The following is an 11,468-nucleotide window of genomic DNA, read 5'->3' as shown; positions in this document are numbered from 1 at the left end:
AATACAAAAAAAATTTTAAATTTTTAAAATTTTTAAGCTCTTTTTCCTATTACAACACTATGGAAAATTAAGGGGGGGTTTTTTTTTTTGCTATACTTTTTTTTTTAAATTTTTCTTCTACAACAAGGTTTTTTTATTAAAATTGTTTTTTTAACAAGAACCTGGCATTATTTTTTACATAAAAAAATTTAAATTTTTTCCCCTTCAAGTTTTTTTAATTTTAAAAAAACCCTTAAAATTTTTTTTTAAAAAAGGGACAATAAAAACTAAAAATTTTTGTAAAAACCCTGTATCATTTTTTTTTGGGGATAATTCTCCCCTCTTGAAAAAGGGAAGAGAGCTCGGGGGGGTAATCCCAGGAACAAAAAAAATTTAAAAAAAAAATAAAAACCCAAAAAATTCTACTCAAATCTGAAAAAAAAACAGTTTTTAGAAATGATTGATTTTAAAAAAAAAATTCCCCCAAAAAAAAAGGGGTTTTATGAATTTTAATCTTGCCCACTACCATTAAAAAAAATTAAAATTTTTTTTCAATATTTAAAGAAAAAAAAAAAGGGGCCTAAAAAAATGTCCTCTCAGACACTTTGGGGGAAATAATTCTCTTAAAAAATTTTCTTTATTTTTTTCATAAAATAAAAAAAAACCCGGGTAGGGGATTTACCCCCCCACAGTAAAAAAGTGACTTGACTTGTTTTTTGGGGAGGCGCCAACAGACCTTAAACCCCCCAAAGGCCCAAAAGTGCTCTCGTCTCCTGGCTGAACACAGAGCGGCTGGGGGGGGATTTTTTTGTGGAAAATAAAAGCGGGGGGGTTTTGGTGTGGGGCGGAAATCTGGAAAATCTCCAGGGCACTTGGGGGGGAGAAAAAAAACAAACCGACCACTTCTTTGCCCCGGGGGGAAAAATTTGGGGTCAAACTCCCCTGGAGATGGGAAAAAAGGCCTTCGCCGACACCATGGAAACCAATCCTTTTTCCCCCAAAAGGGGGGATGTCCCGATAAGGACACGTGCAAAAATGATTGAAAACCCCTTCCTGGAGAATACCAACCTGACAAAAAAAATTTTTCCCCCCCCACTGTGACTATTTTTTGAAGTGCAAGATCACATTCGCCGCCTTCGCCCGAAAAGGCCCCTGCCCGGGCTCCTTAAAAACCCCCGGGATTGAAAACCTCCCGGGGCCCTTTGGGGATCGCCACGAACCCCTTTTCATTTTTCCAATTCCCCTCCCCCTTTGCCCGGTTTTACTTCCCCCCCCCAAAACCTTTAAAAAGGGTCCCCAAAGGGGTCAAAAACCCCCCAAGACCGGAAAAGGCCCCTTTTCTTCCCGGGGAAAAAACCCCGGGGCCCATTTTCCCTCCTGCCTGTGCTCCCAAAAACCCGGGGGAAATCGTCTTGGGAGATTCCCTGAGGAGTTTTTTACGCTATAAAAGGGCAGAAAAATTTCCCCGGTTTTTCCCCCCCGGGGCCCCCTCCCCCCCCCTTCAGTTTCCCCCAGAGTCCGGAACAACATCCCCGGGGGCGGGGGAAAAGGGGAAACCCCCCCCCACTTGGGGCCTGATGGACGTGAGAAAAAACCCCCTTTGACAAGGGGGGGGCACGGGGGAAAATGTTCTTCAAGCTGCTCTTTTCCCTTTTGGGCCCGGCAGTTTTTTTCCGGGGTGTTTTCCGCACCTAACTCCACCCCCTCCGGCCCCCTTTTTTCCCTCAGCGTTGCCCGCTCCCAACCTTTTTTCTACTCCCCAGTGACATCTGGTGGGGGCCCCGGGGGTCAGTCCTGGGGCCCCATCCTTTTTCCTGTGGTACACAAACAAATTTTCCCCGGGGGGGTCCGAGGGGGGCACTCTCCCGGGAAAAGCGGACGATGCGCTCCCAGGGCCCCCCTTCTGCCAACCTGAGGATGGCGGGGGTTTTTAAAACCCAAAACGGAAAATTTCAACCTACGGGCCCCCCCGGGGGAAAACCAAGTGGAGGATAAAAGGGCAACGTTGAAAAAATTTTAAAAACCCTAAACTTTAAAAGGGAAAAAAGGAAAAAAAGGACGGCCGTCACCTTCACTAAAAAGGCGCCCCACATACCGTGGAAGACTCAGCCCCAATTTTCCCGGACTCCAAACCGAACTTAAAAACCTCACGCCCCAAGGGGGTCTGTGGCCAAGCGAGGAAAGTTTTGGGGAGCTTTTGGGCCCAAATGCCAACCCACGAAGCAACCGACCAGGACAAAGGGGCCTGCCCCAAAAAACGGCTCTGATACACCGGGGTTTCTCACATTTTCCCCGGGGGCCCCCAATGGTCCCCAAACCCCACCTGCAAGACCCCCGGAGGCGTTGCCGCTGTCCCAGACGTGTGTTTCCCCGGGGGGCCACGGGGTTTTCCCTGGTTCGTGAGGAACACCGTATTTAGGGCTTTGCCAACTTCCCCCACCATCGGGAAACTTCGTTAAAGGGCCCCCTTTCACGAGCCATGAAAACTGCAGGGGCCCTCCCCCGGGGGAAACAAAATCTTTTTGTTTCCCCCCCCAGAGGCCCCCCCCAACCCCTTTGGTTCTTCCCATGGACGACTGATGAAAACCCACTCCCAAATTCGACTGCCCCAAAAGACATTTTCACCCCACTGACCTTAAAAAAAGCTACGGGCTTTGACCCTCAAAAACAAAAGGCAAAAGCCTCACCGGCAAGGCCTTGAAAGATGGGGGGTCCACCCCCCCACATCACCCCCGGGATTTCCCCCTTTGACTTGACATTTGGAGGTTTTTAGAAAATATTTGTAGACTGTTTTTTTCCCCTGAACTTAGAGTAAAAAAGGGGGGTTTTTAAAACCTTTTTTTAAAACAATTTTTTTTCTACTTGCACATAAAAAGCAAAAAAAAAAATAAAAAAATTTTTTTAAAATTTTTAAATTAAATTTTAAAACCCCCTTTTTAAAATTTGGTTAAATTTTTTTAAAAAATCACAAAGCGACTTTTTAATTTTTTTTTGGGCTGTGTTTTTTAAAACCCGCTTGGGGGGTTAAAAAAAAGGGGGTTTGGGTTTTTTAAAACCCCACTTAGAATTTGAAAAAAAATTTTAAAGTAACCATCAAAAACCCCCCCTTGCAAAAACAAATTAGGGTTATTTTTTACTGTAATAATTTGGTTGAAGTACCTTCACCAGGGGGCAGTTCAAGGAAGGAACTGACATAAAAGGGGGTTAAAAAACCCCTTTCTTGACTTGCCCCTCAGACACATTAAAGTTAATAGTTCTCTTAGAAACCCTTTAAAAACTTGAAAAATCAAAAAAGTATGAACCTTTTTTTAAATTTTTTTTTTTTTTTAATGAAAAAAAGGGGGGTTTTTTTTAATTAAGAACTTTTTAAAATTTAGATCATAAGTTTTTTTAAAAGTATTTGGGATAAGGAAATAAAACTTTTTAGAATAAAAATTTTTTATTTTTAAAAACCACATTTACCGAAAAAATTAAAGGGGGTTTTTTTATTTCTTTCTTTATAAAAAAAAGGGGGGGGAAAAATTTAAACCTAGGACCTGCAAAAAAGGGGACCTTGGGGTTTTTTTTTTGGAGGGGGGGGGAAATTTTTGGATGGGAAAAAATTTTAGGGGAAGAGGTTGCCCCCCTGTTGGGGGTTAAAAACGGAGGATTTAGGGGAACTAAGAAAAAGCCCTACATTGAAAGCGGGTGGGGCCCGGGCCCCCCCCTTTTTTTTCTAGGCGGGAAAAACCCTTTTTTCCTTTTTTTTTAAAAATTTTTCCCAAAGGGGGTCACCCCCCCGCAGAAAAAAAAACCCCAATCGAATTACCTTGCACCACAGAATCAGGGACAATTTAAAAAAAAGGGGGTTTTTTGGGGTAAAAAATTTTAAAATTGTTATCCTATCTAAATATAAAAAACAAAAAAGATTTTCCCCTCGCTTTCAGTTTTTTTTTTGAAATAGCACCCCTTTTTTTAATGCCCGTAACGTACATATTCAATACATTTATTGATTTCCCCTGTGTGAAACAATAAAAAAATAGCACCAACACAATGAAAAAAACCCTTTTCACTTTAAAAGTAACTCATCTTAAATCTATTTTGTAAACCCCAAATTTTGAACTTTAAAAATTAAAAATTCAAGAATTAACCGTTAATTTTCCTAAACTGAAAAAAGTTTTGCATTCAAAAAAAAAAATTTTAATTTTTCTGAGTGAATTCTGGGTTTTTACTGATTTTTTTTTTTAAAAATTTAAAAAGGAAAACCTTAAACAAAGAAAAAAAAAAATTTTTTTTTACAATCATTAACTTTCGACTATTTTGAGATTATTTTGCAAAAGAAAAAAAAAAGCATTCGAACTCAGGCCCGTGAATCATAAGCTGAGACAAAATTTTCCCCATCTACGGTTTAAGGGGCTACAAAGCACTTTTTTTGGAAAATTTTTTCCCCTTTAGCATGTGCCCAATATTTCAAGAAAACCCCTTTTTCGTTTAACAATTGAATTAATTAAATTTTGGGGTATAATAAGCAAAATCCCCCACCATTAAACGGAAAAATTAAAAAATTTTTTTTAAAAAAGCGAAAAGTTATTTAAAATTTTAAATTTTTGCTAGTAAAAAAAATTCCCCCAAAAATGTAATACTTGGTTCGACGGACTTTTTTTCTTGTATTTTAAGATAACAAAAAAAATTTGATAAATTATTGTTTGTTTGCTAAACTGTTAAAAATTTTTGAATGTATGAATGAACATGTAAGCATCTAAAAAAACCCCCTTTCTTAGGGGGTTTTAAATGTGTCAGTTAATATATAAACTTTAAAATCACTGTATATATAGCACACTACAAATATCGGGAAAGCGGGGGATTTTAAAAAATAAAAAAGGGGGTTTTTCCCCAAAAAAATTTTACTTTCACTTCAACGGGGGTTTAAATAATCCAAAATTCTTTTAAAGTCATTTCAAAATATTCGGGGGAAAAAAAATTTAAACCAATAAAAACGTTTACGTTTTGGGAAAAAAAAAACATAGATTTAAGAAAAACCCAAAAAAAAAAATTTTTAAACAAAAAACCCCCCCTTTTGGGGTTAATTTTGTATAGAAAACACCCTTTATGCAAAATAAAAAAGGGCCCCCTAAAAAAATCAAAAAAATTTTTAAATTTCTGTTTTTTTTTAAAACCTTCTTTTTTAAAATTCAATTTTTAAAATTTTTTTCCCCAAACACTTACGCATGCACATTTTTTAGTAATTTTTTTTGGGTTTAAATTTTTTTATAAAAAAAGGGTTAAACTCCCTTTCCCTTTTTGGGGCCCAAGAGATAGCAAGCAAAAACAATGTTTTTATAAACAAAAAAAAAAACTCACTTAAGGTCCTAGTCCTTGTCATCTCTTTTAGCCTCACATCTTTTGGGTTTCCTTTTTGGGTTTGTTCTCCGAATGCTTTGGGGGGTTTAGAGTGACTTTAAAAATATAAAAATGAACAATACAAAACTTTAAATTTTTTGGCCCTTTTTATTTCTTGTTTAAAAGGATATAATTAAAATTTTAAAAAGTACTTCTGCTGGAAAAACCCCCCAAAAACCTTTAAATAAAGTTGTAAAAAATTTTATTCCCAAGCAAGTCCCGTTTTTTTATAAATTTAAAATAATAAAACAAGATTTTGTTTTTTTTATTTTCTAGTCTAGGGGCCATTTTTTTAAAAAAAGTAAACAACCCCCTTGAATTTCAAAAAAGGGGGTAATTTTTCCCCCCCAAAAAATTTAAAAACTGTGGTAAGCCAAAACTATTTTTTGAGGGGGGGTAAAAATTTTGAAAGAGCTACACGGAAGTAAAAAACATATTAAGCGATATTTGAACAAAAAAATTTTTTTTCATTAAATCTTTTTTCCAAACCGGCCCCCCCAAAAACAAAAAGAAAAAAATTTCCCCCAAAATTCCCCAGTTTAAATTATTTTTACTGATATTTCAAAAAAAAAAAATTTTTTTATAAAGTGGGCCAAAAAAAATTTTTTTCCAAAATTTTACGAGAAAATTTAAAAAATAAAATAACTTTTTTTTAAAACCAATTTTTTTTAAGAGAATAATTATAATTTTGGGGGTTGCACCCACGTTGTCACAATTTTTTTAATTTTAATTATTATTTGCCCATTGGGTTTAAAAAATTTTTAATTTTTTTAAGGGGGGAAAAAATTTTCAATTATACATAGTAAAAAATTTTAAAATTTTTCGAATCGAATAAAATAAACAAAATTTTTCCCCTTCCCCAAAATGTCCTACTTTAAAAAAATATATTTTTCCGCTATTTTTTTTAAATCAATTTATTTTTGGGTGAAAAAAAAAAAATAATTAAAAATTTATTTTAATAAAAAAAATTTTTTTAAAAAGGTAAAGGAATAAAGTAATTTTTTAAAATTTCTAAAAAAAAAAATTTAAAACCTTTAACGGGAATGTTTTTCCTTTTGGGGGAAAAAGGGGTTTAAAAAAAATTTTTATATAAAAAAAAATACTTTAAAAAAATTTTTTAATCCTAATTAAAGGTAGCAAAAACCCCAAAAAATTTTTAAATTTTAATTTCAAATGTTTACCCTATTTAAAAAATTTTGGCAAAAAAGATGCAATAAATAATGTCCTCAAACATATTTAAGTAAAAAATTTCCCCCTTTATAGAAAATCTATAATGTGTTAGTAAATTTTTAAAAAACCCCGGGATCTAAAAAATTTTTTAACTTTTTAAATAAAGACAATGTTAACTAAATTAATTTTCTGCATTTTTAAGAGTACTAAAAAAAAAAAAACCCCCAAATTTTAGAGTTTTTTTTTTTTTTTGTCTACAAAACATACTAGGGGTTTTAAAAAGTTTTTTTTTGAAAAAAAAATTGGGCCCCAATCAAAAAAATTTCCTGTTTGTAAATTTTTTTAAAAAATTTAAAAGATTTAAATTTTATTTCGGGGAAGAACCCCAGACCCCAAAACCCTATACACAAAAAAAAAAAAATTATCTCCCACATATGCGTAACCTCTGTGTGGTAACGGCTGCATCAACAGATAAGTAATAACTAATTGAAAGTAAAAATACATACATGATAGCTAAAACAGAGCTGCTCTCCTTTTTCCCCCTTTCCCCCCTCCTCACTCTCTCTCCTTTTTTCCCCCCTTTCCCCCTTTTCCTCCCTCTTTCACCTCTCCCTCTCCCCTTCCCCCCTCCCCCCTTCCCCCCCCCCCCTCTCTCCTCTCCCCCCCCCTCCTCCTCACTCTCACTTTCACTCTCTCTCTCTCTCCTCTCCCCCCTTTGGCCCCCTTTTTTCCCCCTTTTTCTTCCCCCTCTCTCTCTTCTCTTAAAAAATTTTATTTTTAAATAAAATTAATTTGAAAAAATGGATTTGTTCAAAAATTGATTAAACCCTTTTAACCTAAATTTTTAACAATTTTCCCCCTTTTAACCGTAAAAACCCGGTTTTTAAAAAAAATTTTTTTGAAAATAAAGTTTTAAAAACTTTTTTTATTAAAAAATAAAAGTAAAAATTTTGGTTCCAAAAAAACCCAAAAAATTGATCTTTTTTTTCGTTTCATATGTTGAAAATTTCCTCCCTTTTTCGTGGTTCAGGACTTTTAAAAAATTTAAAATTTAAAAAAAAAAAATGGTCCTTTCAAACCTTTGGCCATCGCATTTGTTCCTGGTTTCCCGCTTTTTTAAAAAAAATCTTAATAAAAATTAAAAAAAATTTTAATACACACCCCCAAGAAAATTTTTTTGAAAAAAAATGAAGTTTCCTGACATTTTTTTTTTTCCAAAAAAATTTTTAAAAAAAAATAATTAAAAAACAATTTTAAATTTTTCTAATCACCTGTTTTTTTTTTTTTTTTTTTAAATTTTTAAAAATTTTCTTTTCCCTTTGCCAAAAACAGGTTTTTTACGTCATGTCTACGGCGGGGGGTTTTAAAACCCTTTTTTTTTGTTATCAAAATTTTTCCCAAACCCCAACATAACATTGAAGGGAATATTTTTATTACTAGGGGGTTTTTATTTTTTTTAAATATTAAATATTACGTTTTTTTTTTCAATACAGAGACAAAAAGTTTTTTTGTCATGTTTTTTTACAGTAAAAACTGCAAATAAAAAACCCCCAAAAAAGGGGTTTCTCCAAGTTTTTTTTCTGATGTATCTAATTTTTTAAAAATATACATTACATGAATTTTTTCCGCATTTCTACAGTTATTTTTTGGAAACAAAAAATTTAATACATTTATAAGTCATTAAAAAAACAATAAATTATTTGAAACATTAGTGAAAGAGGAAAATTTAAAAATTTTTTGCCCCAAAAATTACATTTTTTTTAAATTTTTAACCCTTTATCAGTAAAAAAAAAAAAAACGTAAAAAAAAAAATTTTGGGGTCCTCCGAATAAAAATTAAAAATTTTTAGTTAACATTGCAAAATCCCCCAAAAAACAACAAAGAAACATTCTTTTTTACAAATTGTACATTGTACATTATTTTAATTCATTTTGGGGAACCACAATTAAAAAAAAATTTTTTAAAAAAATTTTTTTTTAAACTGAAAAAACCCAAAAACAAATAAACACGCCCCATTACGTAATCTTTAAAAATTTTTCATGAATTAGCCCCGCAAAGTATTACTTTTGGAAAATTTTTTTAAAAATTACGTTTTTTTGTAAAAAAAATTTCAACTTTTTATTTTAAGTAGCGGGTTTAAAAACCAAAATTTTTTTACATGGGGTAATAAGCGTTTTTTTGGAAAAACAAACCCCCCCCTTTTCCCCCCCCCCTTTCCCCTTTCCCAACCCCCCTTCCCCCCCCCCTTGGAAAAAAAAATACCCCCCCCCTTTTTTTTGGGAAAAAAAAAAAATTTGGGGTTTTTCCCCCCCCCAAAAAAAAGGGTTTAATTTTTTTTTGCCTTTTTGGGGGGAATGTAAAAGTTTCTTTGTTTTGGGTTTTTCCCGCCTGGCTGTATTTTTCCCTTTTAAATTTTCCCTTAAATTTTTCAAAACCCCAATTTCCAAAAATTTTTTTTGTAAAATATAAAAATTTTTAAAAAAACCCTTTTTAAAATTTTTTTAAAATACTCTCCCAAAATTTACTTTAGCCTGGGGATTTCCCCAAACCCCTCATTAAACTAAAAAATACTTTTTTAAAAATTTTCGCTAATACCCACCCAAAAAACCCCTAAAGGGGGACAAAAAAAAAAAAACTCCATGGTTTACCCCCCAAAGAAACAGATTTTAGAAAAAAATTTTAAAATTTCGAAGTAAATATGACATTTAAAAAGGTTTTTAAAGAAAACAAAAAAGGGGCCCAACCTACGATACCCCGAAATGCAATTTTTATCTTCCCGATTTTTTGGTCTTCGATAACCCTAACTGACTGTAAACAAATTTTTATCCTCATTATCAAGAACAAAGAAAGGGGAAGGGTGTTTTTTTTTAAAACCGAAAAAAAAATCGGAAAAACCCTTTAAAAATTTTTAAATTTTTTAGTGTGAAATGTAGATAGTATTATTACTGGGGGGGGACAAACCCGTTAAAAACTCCCCCCCCCCGTGGGAAAATTCATACAAGAAAAAAACCCCCGCCCTAAAAAAAAACTAACTTTCCCGTTTTTTGGGACGGCTTCTATAAATAAACGTGCTACACAAAATAACAAAAACCCCCTTTTTATTCTTAAAATCTCATACCAATTTTTTACTTCCCCCGAGGCTGGGTTTTAAAAAAAACATTTTTTAAAAAAAAAAATGGAAAGTTTTTTTCCCCGGGCCCCCACTTTTTGGGGAAATCAAAAAAATAGAGAATCGAAAATCAAGGAAATTTTTTGTTGTATAATTTTTAAAAAAAAAAACAAATTTTTTAAACCCTAGTTAAATTTTAAGGGGGCACTTTTTGGGGGCACTGAATACTAACGGATATGGAAAAAAAAGGGGGAAAATTTTTAAGATTTTCCCCCTTTCGGGGGTTTTTAGTGTGGAAATATACAAAGTATTTGCTAAACTATCCCCAATAAATCATTTAAAATTTTTAAAAAAAGTGTGGGGTTTTAATAAAAACGTTTTAATTTTCCCCTAATAGAAAAGGAATCAAAAACCCCCTTTAACAAATTTTTTTTTCTGAGATACATTTTTTTTAAATTTTCACAAAATTTAAAAAAATTTAAAAAAAATACACCCTAAATAAAAGCTATTTAAAAATCAACAATATTAAAATTTTGGGGGGTACCCCGGACTGCACATGAAGGTTGGGTGACATTGATTGAAAATTTTAAAATTTACTTTTTAAATTTTTTTTTAATTTTACTAAGCAAAAAAAAATGAAAATTCTTTAAAATTTCCCCCCCTTTTTTTTTCTCCTATTTTTTAAAATCCACAACAAAATGGCATAAAAAATTTTATTGGGGTTATTTTTATGGTAAATTTGTCTAGTGAAAAACCAGGTTTTGGGGGTACAATAATAAGCAAATTGGGGGAAACCCCGCACTAAAAACCCCCACCCAAATTTTTTAAAAAAAATTTCTCTTAATAATAAAAAATTTCCCCCGATCTATTTTTTTTAATTTTTAAAAAATTTTTTTTTGAAAACTAAAGAACATTCGCTTTTTGGGGCGTTACTAAAATTCAAAGCAACAAACTTCCAAAATTTTTAAAAAAAGCGTAAACTGTATTTTTTGGGTAATTGTAATAACAGGAAAAAATTTTAAAAACGAAAAATTGTTTTTTTTTAAAAAAATTTAATTTTAAAAAAAAAAAAATTTCCTCTGACAATGTAAAGATGCACTGTGCTTTTTTAAAAGGGGGTTTATTGGTTTTTTTGAAGATGTTGAAACGGGGTTTTTTCCCCAATGGTTCAAATCCAGCAGGGGGGCCCCCTCGATTTTTTTTTCAAACCCCTTTTTTTCCCCAAAAAAGATATGTTTTTTTTTTAATCATAAAGCAAAAAATTTAAATTATTAATTTTTTAAAAGGGAAAATTCAAATTTAAATGTAAAATAGAACATTAATCAGACTTTTTTTAACACTCTATAATTTCAATAGACCCTTTGGGGTTCCTCTTGTACTTTTGGGGAAAAGAGATTTTTGGGGTGAATTTCTTTTAAAAAAAGAATGACTTGAAACTTCTGGGGCATTTTTTTGTTTTTAAATTTTTTTTTTAAATAAATTTTTAAATTTTTTTAAATTTTTACAATTTAAAAAAAAAATTTTTTGTTTTTATATTTTAAATTTTAAAAAAAAAATAATTTCACTTAATTAAAAAAAATATTTTTTCTTTCTAAAAAAATTTTACAAAAATTCCAAAAACAACATAACAAAAAAATAAATTTAAAAAAAAATTTTTCTCAAAACAAAAAATAAAATTTTTAAAAAAAAAAAAATTTTTAAAATTTTTCAAAATTTTTTGGGTGAGGGGGGGTCTGCTATGAAATATTGAAAAAATGATTCCCCCTTTTAACTCTTTGGGTACTGAGAGAATTAAAACAACAAAAAAAACCCCCAAAATTTGGGGCTTTTA

At 32.1% G+C, this 11,468-nt stretch overlaps 1 protein-coding gene across 1 annotated transcript; it reads right to left on the bottom strand.

The window, feature by feature from the left end:
* Positions 1-1,612: 1,612 nt before the first annotated feature.
* On the bottom strand, positions 1,613-2,549 carry LOC124372148 (M-phase-specific PLK1-interacting protein-like). Its single transcript, XM_046830516.1, has 2 exons — positions 2,195-2,549; positions 1,613-1,890 (listed from the first exon to the last, which is right to left on the bottom strand). The coding sequence occupies exons 1-2, from the start codon at positions 2,547-2,549 to the stop codon at positions 1,613-1,615; spliced, it is 633 nt and encodes a 210-aa protein (XP_046686472.1).
* Between the last annotated feature and the right edge of the window lie 8,919 nt (positions 2,550-11,468).

This window comes from Homalodisca vitripennis, unplaced genomic scaffold (genome assembly GCF_021130785.1).
Source record: "Homalodisca vitripennis isolate AUS2020 unplaced genomic scaffold, UT_GWSS_2.1 ScUCBcl_2606;HRSCAF=7545, whole genome shotgun sequence".
NCBI lineage: Eukaryota > Metazoa > Arthropoda > Insecta > Hemiptera > Cicadellidae > Homalodisca > Homalodisca vitripennis.
Note: the sequence above shows the minus strand (reverse complement) of the source record. Positions and strands in the feature narration are given on the sequence as shown.